At 49.0% G+C, this 18,630-nt stretch overlaps 1 protein-coding gene across 1 annotated transcript in view; it reads right to left on the bottom strand.

Annotated features, from left to right (window-relative positions):
• Positions 1-17,727: 17,727 nt before the first annotated feature.
• Positions 17,728-18,630, bottom strand: part of LOC144124655 (arylsulfatase B-like) — a 74,301-nt gene continuing 73,398 nt past the window's right edge. The window contains exon 11 of the mRNA XM_077657465.1: positions 17,728-18,007. Coding sequence (XP_077513591.1) covers positions 17,867-18,007 — 141 coding nt within the window. The 3' untranslated portion in view covers positions 17,728-17,866. The remainder of the gene's footprint in view (positions 18,008-18,630) is intronic.

Genomic DNA, 18,630 nt, shown 5'->3' with positions numbered 1-18,630 from the left:
ATTGCAGATCGCAGGTGTGCCAATGCAGAAAAAAAGCGAGATCTTCAGCATACGCAAGCACTTTGACTTTATTGACCAACACAGAGAAGCCATGAATTAACGTTACTGTTACACAAAACACTCAGACAAAGCAGCTCCATATATAGGGCAAAAAGCAGCGGGGACATCGGGCAGTCTTGAATCCCAGAAGAGCGGATTGGCACGGGGTTGGACGAATTACCATGAACAATTAAGCTAGTAGAACAATTGATGTAGCAAAGTTGCACCCTTTTAAGTGCAGTAGCCTCAAATTTTGCTCGCTCTAGAAGAGGAAACGAATGACTGGCGAACGTCGTTAAACGCCTTCACAAGATCGACCTGAAGCAAAGCAAGTTTCTAGAATTCTACGCATAATGTGCACATTAATTTCAATTGAGCGGCCTTCCAGACCGCACGACTGGTGAGGGCCAATGAGAACCGACATTTCGAATTGTAGGCGATTTGATGAACCTTCAAGCAAATATTTCATAATCGGCATTTGCCAACGTGATGGGCCTACAGCCCTCCACTGAGCTCAGTTTTTCTTCATCACTACTTTTCGGAATTAAGAGTGTAAGGCTTCTTGTGAAAGACAGTGTAACGGCCTTTACATCAAAACTCATCGTGAAGACCTGTAGCAGGATAGGAGCTAGAAGGGATTTAAATGCTTTCGAAAATTCACTCGAAATGCTGTCAGGAACAGCTGTTTCTGAGAGAGGTAACTGATCAATCGCTAGTTCCACCTTCTCATGCGCGATAGAGCCGCTAATAACACCATTGAGGAACATTCGTTCTGTGAGATAGAGGCCTTGGAAGAGCACCTCACAGCACACTGTATGCGATTTAAATTAGAGTAACACTACGGATTTCGTTCACTAGTTAGCGTCACAAATAATTATAGACTTTGATCTTTAATAAACCAATATGCGATGGCAACAAGCGTGTCGATGTCTGCGAAAGCTTGCGCCAGGGGACCTCCAAACGACCGTAACAGCATACTCTTAATGTGAGCTTGTGTCCCCCAAGTGTTTTCAAGCTTAATGTCGACCCGAAAGGCATAGTACCAGCTGCATGTACTCGTCTCAGCGCTTAATATCAAAATTTTATATGCATTGTTTATTGTCTCGTCATTCACAACTTGAAGGGTACTTACTTGCATGGTGATATTACAGTGACATCTGCTACGGGCATCCACGGATCAGCGGTGCTGGCGTTGGCGTTGCACTAACGTCAACCCATGAAGACCGGTCAGCATGTAGTAACATCGCACATGACGTCAGTACAACGTGAACGGCTGAGAGTTCGGAGAGTTCGGAACACAGTGCTGTCAGGAACGACAGCCTAATGGCCTCTCACGCCCTCTAGCAGACACAACAAGAAATAACGATTGAACAATAATACATTCGGCCGGAGGAGAACGCTGTCGCTGAATATGACGTTATGCAGTAGAAACGTCGTCTGTGTAATATTTTTTTGTTGCGTTTCTCTCTCGACTTACAGTTTAATTACAGTGTGTGTGTGTGTGTGTGTGTGTGTGTGTGTGTGTGTGTGTGTGTGTGTGTGTGTGTGTGTGTGTGCGCGCGCGCGCGTGTGTGTGTGTGTGTGTGTGTGTGTGTGTGTGTGTGTGTGTGTGTGTGTGTGTGTGTGTGTGTGTGTGTGTGTGTGTGTGTGTGTGTGTGTGTGTGTGTGTGTGTGTGTGTGTGTGTGTGTGTGTGTGTGTGTGTGTGTGTGTGTGTGTGTGTGTGTGTGTGTGTGTGTGTGTGTGTGTGTGTGTGTGTGTGTGTGTGTGTGTGTGTGTGTTAACCTGGCCGGTGCCGGTTAAATTAATGATTGGTTGCACGAGGTTGCTCTTCGTCGTTAGCGCAAGCCCCACGGGTGGCAGCACCTTCCATCCGAGGGCATTGGCGCACCGCTTAACCGCTGATCTATAAACATTAAGTAGAGAAAGATCAATTCTACACATTTGGGCATTAACACATTTTCTATCACGTCATAACCTTAAGGCAGAGCGCGGGTCACGGTAGGGCGGTGACCGCCTTTACAAAGTAGCGCGCAGCTATGATTGTGTGCGGCGGCGTAGTTGTGGCGGGTACGTAAAGCCATGCAGACGTAGAATAGCCAGCTGCGTGCCATCGGGTAACATCACGCCGCAGCGCGCGGCGACTGCGTTCACAATGTGAGCGGGCGCGCTTATGCTTTCTGAAACGTAACAGTCTTAAGAGTCTCCGCCAACTTTTTCATCCAGGTTTTTATTTTTTTCGGAATGTCATAATGGAAAAAAAAGACATTTACTGCCCTCGCAGGCCATAGGCGTTCAGTAAGCATCTGGAAAGAATAGCAGGACGAGGTAGAGAGTTCGGTGGGCCGATGAAGTTAAGAAGTCTGCTGGGATAAGGTGACCATACCTCGCACAGATAGGGGATAATTGGAGCGACATGGCAGAGGCCTTGATCTTGCAGTCGATGTAGTTAGGATGATGATGATGATGATGATGATGATGATGATGATGATGATGATGATGATGATGATGATGATGATGATTAATGACGAAACTTCTGTCAACAAAAATACATGCTACTTTGACTGCCAGAATAGTTCGTGAATCGTTGAGCACGCGGTTAGCAGCTGGTACCTTGCAGCTTGTCCTGAACATCAGTGGCGCGTATGAGAAGCGATGAGATAAGCAAACGAGCAAAAGCGGGGGTTGAAATAAGCTTTAGGAACAGCCTAGCAGACGATGGTCGCCCTGATCTCTGCTGCGTGCGCATGCGGCAACCCTCGCCGAGTTAGCCGATTCGCTCTGTCACATCACGCTGATCAAGGAGGAGGCCTACGTTCGAGTGATGTTGTTTAAACATGAAAAGGTGCACACGGTTTTCACTCGTACAGAGCTTCAAAAACTGCCCAAGTTGACATCTCTTAAACAAATGATGGATATGGTAGAGTTTCGTAGCATTTATTTGCTCACCAGTGACAGAACGGGTACAAGCTTTCCCCTTGCCTGGTGCTCGGCTTAATCAGGGTGAATTGCTTGGGAAATGGGTCTTTGACCTCACCTTCAGTAGGTGAAAAACCCTTGTTCCATGGCGCTCTTTGGCCCTAGATGCCCTTGCGCCATAAAAATTCGACGTCATCTTCAGGAGCATTTATTTGCTCTTCTTTCCCTCTGTTGCCCACCGAGCGGAACCCGTGCACATTCCGCTTAAGAGAGAATTTAGGATTGGAGCCAATATATTTCATTCCACCTTTGCTCATGCAGCCGACGGCTGACACTGCGTCTGTTATCACACTACGCTTTCTGGCAACGTATAGGCTAGTGAACAGTTATGAACAAGAGGTCTTCGTGGCGGGCGGAGAACATACTTAGAATCGTGCACGAACAAATCGGGGAATTACCGTAGCTGAAGCTCTAGAACGCATGCACCAAAAGCGGTAAGCCTAATGTCAAGGTGAGGTTGTTTTTTTTTTCGCAGCATTTCGCGAGTACGCGTCAGTCGCTCTTTGCCCACGTTGTCTGCAACCGCCTGGTTTCAGCGCAGTTCAGTGCACTCTTTGCCCTTTTTAAAATCTGCAGCTTTATCGAGTTAGCATTACTGAAGGGCTTGTTACTAATTGTACAAATCGCTCACCGCAGTCCTCGGGAAGTCTCTGCGGGAGTCTCGGAGGCCACAGTGAACAGATGGCATGAAAAGGGACGGTACCAACCGATTATCGCACGTTTGGCTGTGACCCGGTGGGACGTCCTAGTCGCTTTGAGCTTGCCGTCATTTCCTGGGCTTCGGCGTAGTGTTAGTGCGCCTCATCCGAAGCCAACATAAGTTCCGATTGTAGTGGCACGGGCATTGACTTCACATTTTAATTGTTTTTTTTTTGGTTGTCAACAATATATTAATTCGAATTGTTCCTGATAAGTACTACATGCCTAGTGGCAGGAGCGGGAACATTCTAGTTTTAATTCTTTTTCTTCGGCAGAAACATGTTAACTGTAAATATCTGAGACCTGAGTGACGATTTCTTCAGACTTAAAGGAAAAAATAACACAGGGCTGGGGCGAACAAAAGCAAAACACGAAAAGAATTAACAGTCAAAGAAATTTTCTTTGAAGGCACTGTCTGTCGGAGTGTCGCTTGTATTGCTTGCTCGTCTGATTTTGGCTGCATTTTTCTTTCATGGGCGAAGTTGTAGCCCGTGATAGGAATATTCCTTCTTCAATGCTATCTGTAATTAATTATCTCTGTCAGATACAGCAGTTATTTTACGACTTATAATGCCATAGACATATACCAAGAGCTTCAGGGAAGAATTTAAGCAATTTTTCATAACCAGTCTTTTTGGGGTAAAAATATCGTTTTTGCCGCATAGTATCAGTAGTGTTGGCGAACAGCAGAAAACCGGCGAATCACTTTAAGTGGACAGCTGGTGAACTGATTTTTAGCAACTACTTTTTAACTGTTATACTTAGGCGCCTATCTGCAAATAAATATTTGTAGCCCGTCGTTATTACAAGCCATATCAGTTTTTAGAATTTCTAAAACGCGATTATCCTTGGCGCTGTGGCTCGACAAATATGGAGAAATAGTGCCAAAGTAGGTGCGCTTTCGCAAAGCATGCAGGCAAAGCAACCTTTCTAATGCGCGCAGCTAGTCAAAAAAGCCAAAATTTGTCGAGCCACAGCGCCAAGGGTATTCGCGTATTCTACATTCTAAAATCAGATTTGGCTATTTCTAACGATCGGCTACAAATCTCTAATTCCTTCTAGACGCCGACTCTAATAGTTAAAAATTTAATTATTAAAGATTAGTTAGCCAGCCTACTACATAAAGCAATTTGCCGGTTTTCTGGTGTCCGCCAACACTGGTAATACTATGCTGAAAAAGCTCAAAAAACCTATTTTTGAGAAAACATAAAGTCCTCCCTTAAACACCTGGTACAACTAAATACAGCGATGCGATGAATTCAGCACAAGGTTCAGGATGCATGTAGCTTCTAAAAGCGGAAGAACAGCGCATCCTGTGCAATCAGAATTCATCGATTTGAACGAAAACCACGTTCTTTTTTCCTCTCCAGAATTGAGCGCACGGCACATGACGACAACGTTCTCGGTGATACCGGCGTGGCGATTAAGAAAGGGGACATGATTGCCATTCCTCTTTTTGCTATGTATCGGGACCCGAAGTACGTTCATAATTCATACACTTTTGACCCGGAAAGGTGAGCTAAGTTGCGTGCTCTTTCACTCCTCATAATTTCGCAGCAGTTCTGCAGATTCACTGAGTTTACCATGATTACAAAACGTGCCGTGGAATAAAATTTTCGTCATATTTCTCGAGAAAAAAGTAAACGCTTCCCTTGGCATGGATCCGCCGGTCCAATTACCGAAATTATCCGGTGCAGAGTTTGTTGATGCGAAGAAATGTGGAAGTGTGAAGGGGTGTGGCAAATCGTAAACTATTTCGCTCAAAGCCGGCGCGGAAACAGCGGCCGGCAAACTGATTGAGCGAAAAGCCCGATTAAGTCCGAAGAGGGTGCACTATGTTTCAGTTCAACGGGTATATATCAGCCCACCTGTGCATCCTGCACAGCACGATGAATTGCATTCAGAGTTGCAAGCAGTAAGCTGTGCTGCCAATAAAGGCATTAATTTTTAAACCAATATAAAACGCGGTATTTTTGTGTAATTTTCCAAAAGTACCCGGTGTTTCCAAGCCGCAAGGATACCATGAAGGGCACCTTATTGCAAGAGCGATTTCAAGTCTTGAAGTGTTCCTTACTGCTTCATACAAACCACAGCAGTTCAAAAAGAACGGTGACAAATTTTGTTTTCTGCTTCCAGTTCCTCCTGCAGGTTCAACGAGGAGAACATGGGATCTATCCAGCCGTACACGTATCTGCCATTCGGCGCAGGGCTCCGTAACTGCATTGGTATGCGTTTCCCCCTTCAGGCCGTCAAGCTCTGCGTGCTGTACGCTGTCCGCAACGTCAAGCTACTCAGAACTGACAAGGCATGAGTGCCGACACGGTGGCCTTCGCTGCTTTTCCTTGTGTGGCAGTTATGCGGGATATGTGCTGTTACAAAACATGGCATCATCACTACTGGTAACGCTTTGTTGTGAAAAATTCGTACTGACATTAGTAAGAGTGCGCATTTCCAAAATTAATGCCCTGAGAACTCGAGAACAAAGCAAATGCGGCGGAATGCGCCTTCAGATCGCCAACATAAGCATTGATTTTGATGGTTTCACCAAACAGGCGGTTGTTTCCGATTTCGTTGTTTAGAGTTAACAAAACCATTCGCTTAAGAGCATTTAGCGTTATAAGGCGCCCACTACTGGATATAAAGTATTACGGCTTATAAAATTACTGAGATTAGTTTATAGAATACTGAAAGCCACAGCACACTGCATTTCGATTAATTTCGCTCAAATAAGGTGAAGAACAATTGAATGTACATATAGACTTTGCCAAAAGTAACAAGGCAGCATAGACTGCTTCTCATCTTAGTGAGATTTATAGCTTAAAGGGTGGCATAAATGCTTTATTTACTCAACAGAAAGGAGTAAAAAAGAAAGTAACTGTCTTCTAGCGCACTTTCATTTAAAATGTAGGTGCTCTAGACGACAGCTTAACCACTTTTACTCCCATACAGGCGTATTCTTGTTTAGAGCGCACTATTGGCCTAAGTAGCAAAGCGTGCAGCCTGGTTAGTTTGGTACAGGAGGCGCGCCGGGCTCTTCCTGCTTCATCGGCATCAGAAATATCGAAAGTAATGAAACAGAGTTGCACTCGACGCAGTGCCTAATTGACGAAAAAGCGTTGCTCGCTTGCTAAGTCACTTTGGCCACTAATTCTTGACAGCATGAGTACCTCATCTAAGCACACCCTCTTCAGTACCAGATCAGCCTTCTCCTGCTAAAGCCGTGGTTTGTGGAAGAAAGACTGATTACAAGAAAGTTAACCATATTAATAGGTTGACTGTGGAAGAAGGTATAGTAATGATGTTGGCTAAAATGCAATACATTGGTGCTCCGGATAGTGTATGACAGAATGAGACCTGTTTTGCTGACAAAAACGTTGCAATAAAAATGAAATCTAAACGTGATGGGGCACACGCCCTTCCGGAATCCTGTGCCTTTCTTTCTTTTGGAGGTTCCCCTCGAGTTGCGTGACGGTGCCACCATCCTAACTACCAAGGACATCACTGTGGGAATACGAAGACGAGTTTAGAGGACATATTGCCTTTACGAAAATTGTCTTACAATGACGAAAATTCTGGACACTTATAAAACTCTGTTCTGTATATTTTGGTGCACTCTACCTAGCTGTGACATCGTATTCCTTCTCTGCTAAGGCAAGATTAAGCAGATATATGCCTTCCGATTATGACACATGAAGAATTTCAGATGAAAAATAAGCGAACCTCCAAGAAAGAGACACTGTGGTCTTTTCGTGAATTGCTTCATTGATTTTCAATAAAATGAATAGTTCAGAAAGCATAATGGGGCAAGGTGTTAGGGATTTACAGAAATAGTCACGATTAATTCACCCAGTTTTACTGGCCCGTCAAGCATTTTTCTGCATCTATTTAAATTCCAAAACATTATTCGTCAGTGGCATTCTGAAAAAAACTATCGCTTCCTCCCAAGAAGGTAATGTGTTGATGTGGCTAGCTTTTACCCTGATCTATTTTTTTTTTCGTGGCGCCAAGTTCTGGCCAAAGACGTATTTCACCAAAAGTACCCCCTTCTCAAAAGCTGAGAACCTTGCCCCGATTGAGTAATTGGATGGTTTTAATGCAGCGAGATTGGAGGTTACGTTCTCGAGAAAAACCGGCGTGCTTCAGTCTGTGTCTGTCATGAAAAACCACCTTTGGTAGAGAGCGTCGTGATGTAGTTGCAAGCCCTTTCGCGGAAATGAAAAAGTGGCTGAGCAGGAATCTAACCGCTTCCCTCTGGGTCGCGGTTCACTGAGGAGCGTTCGTTTAGTGTGGTAGCTCATACTGCAGACGCTGCAAAAAAACACTTAGTAGTAGTTGCCAATTACCGTCACCAAATAGACACAGCCTGTGGGCATTGAACAACCGGAAGCTACATCTGTGACGTGTCATCATGCTATGGCATTGCTCTATTTAAGGTAGGTTAAACGCCTTCCAAGGGTTTAAGATTTCAAAACGCAAAGGGGATGTTTTCTGCGCGTATGATGTTGGATGGTGGGGCTCGGAGTCGCACTCTGACGGACGACGCCCGCTTCCACCACCACCACTACTATAGGACAGGACTGCCGACGAGTTAAAGGAGTTGGGTAATGGGACGAAGGTTACGAGTGGGTTTATTTACATTTTTACAGAGTTCAAAGGAGAGAATCGGGAGCTGCTCGATCACATGCCAGCCTGCTGCTTAAATAGGGTCCCCTGTCCCCAGGTCCCTAGTTGGGGAGTTTAGTTAATTTAAAATGCGTCCAATCACTGTGATGTCGATCACGCGTCCAGTCTTTAGGATCCGCAAACCAGGACGCAACCACCAACACACTCTCGCCACTTCTGGAAAGTTATGGTCCGTCTTGTCTCTGCAGCAGTGACAGTTCCGTCTGGACCTCCGAGGAGAGTGGATGCTGCTTGCCTCATTTCCCGAGACGTGTTCGCGCTCGACGACACCACCGACTCGCCTCAGCTGCGCCCGGTTCACCCTCCTTTCCGCCCTTTCCGCCAGCTACTAGGCCGCCCCGCCGGCCCGTCGCCCGCGTAGGCACCCCTCGCCCTACTCCTCGTAGGCCTTCTTACCCGGCGGCCGCTTCTGTGGCCGGGTAACCCTCGCCCGCCGGGAGAGCCTCTTCGGGCCGTCGTCGTCAGCTGCAGCGGCGACGACCCATGTTCCTGAAACCCCCCAGCAGCCGGCACAGCCGACAACGATGGCGGCGGCCCGTCCACCACCTCAACGCGTGCTGCGCTGCCCTGTTCGAGAGCGCGGCTTCACTGCTGCCCTCCGCCCTCCCCGCACGCACCCGCAAGCACTGGTGCGTGCGGGGCGTGCGCGCGGGGCCCCGACGCGCCGCCTTCCATGGCGGCCTTCAGCGTTTCTCCCCTGCTGCTGTCCTGACGCAGACCCCTGCGGTACGCCCAGGCCCGCATCCCATGATCCTAAACACGACCGCCGGTCCTTGTGCGCGCCAGCCTACTGACGCCCCAGCTGTTAAACAGCTCCTGCGTGCCGCCGGAACCGGCGCTATCCAGCGCACCCGGCCGCGCTGCTACCCTGTAGGACTTTTTCGCGGTCCTCACCGGCCGCCACGTGGTGGCCCCCTGCAGGCAGCCCCGGCTGCCCTGCAGTCCTTGTCCGCCTCTGGCCAGCCTTTCGGCTAGTCCGGGGTCATGGCTGCTTGCCTCCCGTAAGCCCCCGACGCGCGCGCGCCATTCATCCTCCCCTTCCCTGTTGTGGCTGCTGCTGCTGCGGTGACCTGCCTTCCTGGAACCCGAGGACCATCTGCCGCCGCGCCCATGGGTTACGTGCCTGAAATGTGTGCTGTGCCAGTGGTGACCGGGCGGACAAAGACGGTGCCCCCCCTTCTCAACATCCCAATTCCTGTCCCCTGGCCCCCAAGAGTGACGCCCAAAGGGCCAACATACGTCTGGGCCAGTATCCCCTCCCCCGCCTCTTCTCATAGCAACAAGCAAGCAGCAAACAAGCAGCAGTGATGAAAAACCCGACTGGAGTGCCAATCGGCGTCGAAGGTCAGACGCCTGCCCTGCACAGTGCTCCGTGGGAACGAAAGGCAGCCGCTGCACTTGCACAGATGGTTTAACTTAAGGGAGACACTTAGGAGAAGACGAGGTCTCCTCCGAAGCGCTAGCATTTCGGCGTCGTTGCTCGCCTTAAGCAAACAGAGCCGCGTCCGCCGTGACTCACTCGAAGCACTGCTGCCCGCCGCCTCCGCCGACACTCGACACCATGTCGTTGCGTCCGGGATAGGTCCGGTGCCGTGCACTAATGAGAACCACGGTCCCGAGAATAGTTCCCAGGCAACGGATGTCCATTTCACCCCCGTAAACAAAAGGGGGGGGGGGGTCCCTCGTTGACACTGCCACCTGTATTCGTGGCGCCGCAGCCACGCCGACGCCTCCTTGAAGCATCTGCCGATTGACGACTCCCAGTCGCTTGAACATTCTTGGCATGTTGGCGTTCTCCGTCCGTAACAAGCGGCAATTCGGGAAAATAACGTCAGCTTGCCGCCGCGGCGGCGTTGAAAGAGTCCGGATGTACTCAAAACTTCAGCCTTCCGCTCTTTCGGGTCTCACACTCCGATTTGGCAGAGCTCGATATTTGGAACCAGCTGACACCTGGATCCTCTCCGTGTGGTGCTTGACGGCCGGCCTTGGAGCGATCACCATCGAGTTGCTTGAAGCCATCCAGTAGAAACAGATGCCTGCAGGCGAGACTTGCTGTCACCGTGGATAATTACTAGACGTGCTGTCGCCGTTCTTAAAAGTCGTAAACAACGGCGATAAATAGAAGCATCGTTACGTATGCCCTGCCCAGTTTTACGTGCGCTCCAAGCAAGTTTATTGCAAAACAGCGCCCCTTAGCTAATTAAGAAAAGCACTAGAAAAATCACCTACACTTAAAATCAAATAGTTCTGGTGTCTGGAAAGGACTATAGGGTAATTGCATGTGTGTGCCAATAAATAGCTGTTTACTAGCCAGAGCGCCATTCTGAAACGCTCTGGGTGCAACCCCCGTAGTGCGGGGCAACCCCCACGCTGTATCATATCACATGGGAATAAATACACAATGTAGCTTTCCGAGGTAACAAAGAGCCAAATGCGGAGCCGTGGGAGGACCGGCTAACCAGCAGCCAGCTCAAGGTCCAAAGAGACCTAGTGAGCCACGAATGCCGGATGGCCAGGGACAGTGGTGCCTTCAACAAGGGGCGCCAACCACGCTCAGCCTGGAAGAAATCGGCAATCTTCGGGCAAGCAGCAAGTCTCCTTTATTAGAGCAATACAGTTTATTCACTCACTTACTCTGGGTTAATCTTGCGTGCCTAAACTTTTATTTAATGGGCCACTAGTTACCACTGCATGGCAGTTTTAATATTTGCAGTTTTACTGCATGGCGGCCTCTACGCTCGAAGACCTGCCCGCGACCTCGTTTTCATTGTCGGAACGCGTAAGTTATTCAACCACAGCGGCGCGTTCGTTAGACAAAAGAAATGTGTGCAAAAACACTGTTCAATCTCTGAAAGCGCAAGACATGTTCCACATCAAGTGTCTCGACTGGAAATCCGACTGTGCGGCCTGCCCGTGCCGACGCCCCCCCCCCCCCCCCCCGCCATCCGCCACCGGTTACGGGCTGGTGTAGTTTCGGCTACTAGGCTCTGTACCGGTGCAACACCAGTGGTGGGGATGGGTTGGACGGGGCCCATCCTCTGGGGATGCAAAACCCTATGGGAGTGGCAGCGACTCCCAAGCGACTGTGAGGGCCAGCCGCGCCCGTGTGGTCCGATGCCTGAGCGAGGGCAGGCCTGGTTATATTATCAGACTGGACCCACGGAATCCGGCATGGAAGGCATGGCAAAAAGCAAAAGGTTTTCAAATACATGCATCTACCTCCCTCCGCACGCGGGGGCGTAAAAAGTCCGGCTATCGACGCGCCGGTTTCTGGTTCCGGAGAAACCAGGTGCGCGCGGCGGTTCATATTAGCCGGGCTCTAACCGACGCCTCAGGGAAGCGGTCTCAGGCCGGTCGCGGGGCCGTAAGGACCATCGCCGGACACCGAGGAATGAGGTTGCAGTACGACTTGTGCAAAAACCGTCGATGTTCTGTAGTACCGGTGGAGTAGGGCCGGATCATCTCACCCACAGCCATGTTCTTGGTTTGTAGCCCGGTCAACACGGCCTTGAACACTCCCTCCTCAGTAGGCGTGGAGCAAGCTAGGGAGAAAATAAGTATATGGTTGGTTGGATGGAAGCAAAGGTGGGTCCCCGCTGAGGTGTGGGTCATGGTGCCGAGGGCCGAGGGTCGTCATGCTGACGACCTAGCCTCTACTGGCCGGATCTCACCACACATACTTCCGGCGTCTGAAAAACCGTGAAAAGCACTCGACGGCTTGTAGCCGGGAGGTCCAGAACAACCCCTGTGAGTGGGAACAACCGACGACCTGGTCTGCGGTCGATACGGACTGCGGAACCAGGTGTCGTGGAGGTGCCCCAGGTAGCTAACCCCGTCGTAGGTTCTCCTGTCTCCGGCGGTCGGAGCCCGTTGCGTTTGGTGGGTGGTTGGGCATCCCGTGAGTGGGGCCCCACCATGGATTGGCCAATCTCGACGTCCTTCCTGTCCTGGCCAGGGGGGGGGGGCAAATCCGACTGTGCGGCCTGCCCGTGCCCCCCCCCCCCCCCTGCCGCCGGATACGGGCCGGTGTAGTTTCGGCTACTAGGCTTTGTTCCGGTTCAACGCCAGCGGTGGGGATGGGTTGTCCGGGGCCCATCCTCTTGGGAGCTGCAGCGACTCCCACGGCTGTGAGGGCCAGCCGAATCGTGAGATCCGTTGTCTGTGCGGAGGCAGGCCTGGAGGCAGACCAGGTTGGACCCACGAAATCCGGTAGGAAGGAATGTCAAAAGTCAAAAACCTCCGCTCACGGGAACGTGCACGGCTACTAATGCTCGATTTCTGGCTACGAAGAGGTCAGGTCCGCGCGGTAGCGTGCCGACGCACGGTTTCTGGCTACATAGAGGCCAGGTCCGCGCGGGGGTTCCGACAGCCCGAGCTCCTCGGAATCGATGTCCTCGGGGAAGCAGCCTCATTGCGGATCGCTTATGATGGGTGGCATATTGCGGACGCCGAGGCTGACCCGGTCTTGGGGACCACTGGGGACGCCGAGGTAGAGGGTGTGCAGTAGGACCAGTGCGAAAACCGTCGATGTGTGGAGTACCGGTGGAGTAGGCCCGGCTTATCTCACCCTTTGCCCGATTCTTGGTTCGTGGCCCGGGCGCCCGGCCTTGAATACTCCCTCCTCAGTAGGCGTGGAGCAAGAAAGGGGAGGAAATAAGTGCATGGTGGTTGGAAGGTAGCACAGGTGGGTCCCCCAGGGTTACCGGGTTATGGTGCCGAGGGCCAAGCGCCGATAGGCTGACGACCTGGGCCTCTGTTGGCCGGACCACACCACACACACTTCCGGAGTCTGAAAAACCGCGAAACACAGTCGACGGCTAGTAACCGGCCGGTCCGATCCAACCCTTAAAATCGTGGAGGAGCAGGTGGCTGCGGACCCCAATTTAGGAATTTTTTTTTCTTTCTTTCCTGACTCCGACGGTCGGAGCCAGTGGGTGGTCGTGCATCCCGTGGGGGAGCCGCACCATTGGAAAAGCTCGATGCCCTACCTGTCCTGGCCAGGCGGGCCAGAAATGGAGTCGATGTCAAACGAAGGATCAGAGCAAAATCTTGCTGTCCCCATTCCCATCCCAATTCCCTTAACCCTTTCCCAATTCCAATTTCCCATACCCTACATCCCACCCCCTCCGCTACGTCCTAGGGGAGATCAGGGGAGTCTCCCCGGGCCCGTTCCCCCGGCGATGGGTCGCTTGTAGCATTTCCCCTTTTCTTTTATTTTTCCACCTACGGGTGGCAAAACGATGGATTGCCTTCGGGCCTTTTCATTTATTTTACGATTGGGTCAAGCCTGTTATACGTCAGTGGTGCAGGCAGGAGCTTATTGGTTTACATTCTTTTTATGGCAGCTCCACCATAATATATGTCCATATATGTCCTGGCCAGGATAGTGGCACAGGCAGGGCCTATTGGTTTACATTCTTTTTCTGGCTGCTCCACCATACTTTTTGTCCTGGCCAGGAGCCTGTTATACTTAGTGGCACAGGCTGGGGCCTATTGGTTTACATTCTTTTTCTGGCTGCCCCACAATATTTTTTTTGTCCTTGCCAGGCAGGCCATTAATGGAGTCGAGACATTCGACGGATGTGAACGAAAAACTCGCTGTCCCCATTCCCATCCCGAGTCCCATAACCCTTTTATCCAACCCCTTCCGCTACTTCCAAGGGGAGATCAGGGGAGTCTCCCCGGGCCCGCTCCCCTGACTGTGGGCCACTATAGTAGCATTCCCTTATTGATTTCTTTCCACTTTCGAGTGGCAAAATTTCTATTGCCTCAGGGCCACATCTTTTATATTACTATTTTGATTACCCCACCATACAGTAGTGATGCGGGAGGGGCTATTATTTTTCAATCATTTTTATTGCCTCCACTTATATTCTGTATCGCACGTATTACCCGTGGCAGTGCAGGGAAACGGGGAGTCCACCTCTTCGGACTCACCTAATATCTGTATTGCACGTTTATAGTAGACAAACAAGATGCTCTCGGCAAAAGTTTACCGGTAACGCAAACATTTCCAAAAGTCAGCAGCCAATGTGTCTATATTTGGAGGAGTGCATTGTACTGTGCCTAGTTTACGTTCTTTATTGAAGTTGAATGGTTTTCGCTTTCAGTACTGTGTGTGCTGGCCCTTCACGTTCTTTGAAGCTCGCAGTCAATTGTAGGAGCGTTTCGAGGAGCGAACGTCCACTTAGTGTTACAGTGCTAGTGAAGATGTTTACTTCACGGGAGTGCTCTCTGTGCTCTCAGTGCTCTCTCTGTGTGTCTTCAACATGAGAGAACTGACGAGTGACATTTAGCAGCCCCTGCCTCGCGCTACCATTCAAACACCCATTTAACAACGTCTCTAATCTTTATTTTTGCCAAGAAATTTTCAGAACAACGTCTGAGTGTGGACTACTGACGCTGCGGAGCAAACTACGCCCTGCCACTGCGCCGAAACTCCGCGAACGATTTCGTTAAAATTTTGTCAAGCAAGCAGTTTTCAATCCTGGACCATTGCAATGGGCACGAAGAATTTGTTGTTCATTTGTCGTGAGTACCAGAGACGTGCAATCGAAATTAAATATTAGAAGAGCGCTAATGATTACTAGCAGCCTTACACAAACGTTCTTAATTTCCTGCAGCAATTATTATAAAGCAGAGCTTCACGACAACGTGGGTGATCATACGTCACATGTCTGGCTGCATTCGTGTCGGCTATAGCATCAGGACGCACTCTCTGGAGAATGGCGGTGCAACGAGGACGCCACAAGAAAGAGAACAACACATGCGCACATGTGTTCCTCACTTTCATGTGTTTCTCTCTTGCGGATGCGTTTTCATTTTTATAACGGCGTCGTTGCGCCAGCGTTCTTTAGCAACATGCACCAACTCACCCAACAGTATGCTGTTGTGAGTCAGTTCTTTATGTCATTCGTGCTACACTTTTCTTGCTTCAAAACTCTTAATGCAGCGATTGGAGAGAACAAACACTTCACGGAGAGGGAGCGGAACCTCGTTAATGTGATCTATTGGGAAGCACACAAGACGGTCCATGAACGAGCTTCTGATCAGCAATCGACACTCGTCACATCAGCGGATTCGCACGCTGGGTCGCCAGATAGGAGCAGATGTTTTTTCTATAATATCTATAAACACTTCAACATCCCTTGTCACACTTGTCGACCGGATTTCGTCACGCCCCCTAGAGAACTGGACTTAGTGGTCGTCACAGCGGTGCTCTGACGTACTTGCAGCAGCCATTTAAGTGCCAAAGGATGAGAAAAAATCCATCCAACAGAGAGCATGTACCCTCTTTGCCAAAAGTCACCTGGCAACAGTGGTTTGTTTCTTAGCCGCGTAGCGCAGAATTTATGACAGCCCTTAAGCTCTGAATCTGTGTAAAGTAAGATGAAAGCTTACGCCCACGTTACGACACCTTTCGGTCTTTAGGGATGCCGTAAAGGCTTCCCTATAGAGTGGAGAAGCAAGAATCTGTTGCTCGGTTCCTTCTGGCAGAGGGGTACAATATTCGCCAGTTGGTTTCCAAACCTCACACACAAGTTAAACGGTCTTCCTGTGCCTGACTCTGCTTTCTGTAATCCCGGAGTGCAAATCGAAGCATGCTTCAACGTCGCTCAGTGCTGAGCACTGCTGGTGTATTTGCTGCCTAAGAAGAACAAATATTGTATCATTCTCTGGTTTGCTCCAATATCTGACTAACAGCAAGAAAACTAACAGCGGCTGGGGCCGGGGACGCCTTTAAGCTTTAAACAGAGAGAGGTTCCTTAAGACCGACCTACTTACAGTGGTTTGCACTTTTGTGGAAAGTTTTAACCCCATTAATCCTAACCGATAAGTGAGTCATTCAGAACCACTTTGTTTTGTAATCAGATTAAGACCGTGCAAAGTGGGTCGCCTGCTCCACAGGGCCTCGCTGATTATCCGGCTTTGCAGGAACAGCAGCCCCCGACCAGGCAGATTGTTATATCTCAGATTCCACTATACGCAAAACAACTTTTTCCTGTTACCATGCCAATGACTTTTCGACCATAGAGTCAGCTACTTCTAATGTTGTAAGAAAGCTTGGCATGGTTTTTCTTGTCCAACATGCATTCGGAGTCCCAAAATTACGTTTAATGTTAATAGTTTATATGTAGGTCTTCAGCAGGCGATTAGCCTAAGCAATCATGCGGTTATGATAGACTATAGACTTATGCGGAGCTCTGAAAATCTCAGGCACCACTCTTTCGAGCGCACTACTTGATTGCTTAGCAGCCACCAAGTGAGTAGCATGGAGGAAGTACTACTAAACCACAAAAGCAGGAGAAACAAACAGCTTAACAACAGAGAATGGCAAAAAAATAGTAAGGGTTTTTGTTCTTTCACTTTTTACTTTATTTTCGCTTTGCTCAGAAAAGGCAAAGCGAAGAGCTGCAAGAATAAAGAATGGCCTTACAACGACGGGCGATGTAGACATACAAGATGATCTTATGCTCGTTTCCTCAGAGCGTCCTAAGAGATGTCATTTTTGGCTTGTGTGCATCACTTGTTTCCCAACCCATCATTCCGAACACATCTAAGCACGAAATGGTGCATAGTTTTCATGCGCATACCAGCCGGCTGTACAGTACGGTCTCTCCGATGGCATTTTATTTATCGTGCTGAGCAGTTACTTCACAATGATAATGTGCATGAGAACATGGTAGTGAAGCAAAGGTGATGTCTTGAAAAGAACGCTTCCATGATTTCGCATGTTCAAGAAAATTGACATAAAATTCGAAAAATTTGGCAGTGGGTGGATAAAAGCATTAAATCCTCCGCTCACATATTTTCTTTGAAGATATCCAGTCTAGCCCCCAAACGAAGAGCGGTTGATGAACCAACCGCTAACTATACCTCGTGCCTATGCTAAATTTGTTCTTCAGAAAGTTCTGCTCGCCTGTGCACATATTGTGCATCGGTCAACGCCCGTTAGATAAATTTCTATCCTTAAAGCATTGTCAAAACGCCAGCCGAGCATTGTTTTAACGTTTATAGCTTAATGGCAGTCCCTGCAGCTGCGCACACCTCATTTCACCTAATTGCTGTCATGTTTAGAATTTGTGAATTCTACGCTTGAGAAAGAGTAGGACCAGCAGAATAGCCTTTTTTAGCTGTAAGGTGTGTCGCGCTATATACAAACGCGCTTCTAGATCGTCGGGCTACACTTTTATTATGTTATCCGAGTCTTTGTATCTATGCCAAACAGCATATTCACGCCACCGTCACAAAAACCTTATTGTCGTACTCCTAAGGCTTTAACAGAATAGGTGTGTGGCTACATAGCCATGCTCTCTATGAACGCAAAAAATGAGAGCTCGCACGATCAGTCACAACAGGTTTAAAGCTAGACGATATTAGCTCGATCAACCTTTGCAGCGCAGTTAGTGGAGCACCACTTGTGGCAGTCGCCGTTTTTCTAAATCATCTAAACGAGTTGTTCTGAGCTCAAACGGGAACATCATCATTCCACGTAACCCATGTAGCTCCATGACGTGCGGGAAAGGAGGCTTGGTCTTGCCCAAGGTTGCCTGGCTTGACGGCGCCCTCCTCGTAGGCTGCCAGTCTATTCTGCAGCCGCTTCACTACCTGGATAAAAAGTGGAAAGACAAATCGCAATATCACCGACCGCATTCAAACAATTCTACAGCTGTCGCAGCATATCGGTATATAAGGGGCGTGTGAGAGAAGGCTTTTGTCCCTAGGGCTTAGCATTAAAAAATATAATTCCTATACGTCGGAGTAACTCAAATGTACCGAGGATGTTTATAACAAATGAACTCAGTAATCGTGCTCCTTTACCACGTTTGCGTTCCAGTGGTAAAGGTACTCGGTTCTGTCCACCTAATTTACTGCGTTTATATATAGTCGGGATATATGGTGAATTTTGATATTTTTTGTACATTCAGCGGCGATGCGAAAGTAGGACAGCGCTAAATAGTCTACCTATTTTAGGCTCCCCCCCCCCCCCCCCCGCCGCCTCATAAAAGGTAGTAAAGAGTTTGCTATAGAACGTTCGACGTCTAATGGCTTTATTTGCGAAATCGTTGCTCATTTTTCAACGAACATCAGCACCTCAGAAGAGCAGCAAACTCGACGAAACACGGATCACGTATCAATGATCCAACAAACGACGGAAGTTAGGTTCCACGTTCCATAAGCGCTACCGAACCGCTAATACTTCATATCGTATTTTGCACTGAATTGGTGGT

The sequence above is a fragment of the Amblyomma americanum genome, chromosome 3, assembly GCF_052857255.1.
Source record: "Amblyomma americanum isolate KBUSLIRL-KWMA chromosome 3, ASM5285725v1, whole genome shotgun sequence".
NCBI lineage: Eukaryota > Metazoa > Arthropoda > Arachnida > Ixodida > Ixodidae > Amblyomma > Amblyomma americanum.
This window is presented reverse-complemented; position numbering and strand designations above follow the sequence as displayed.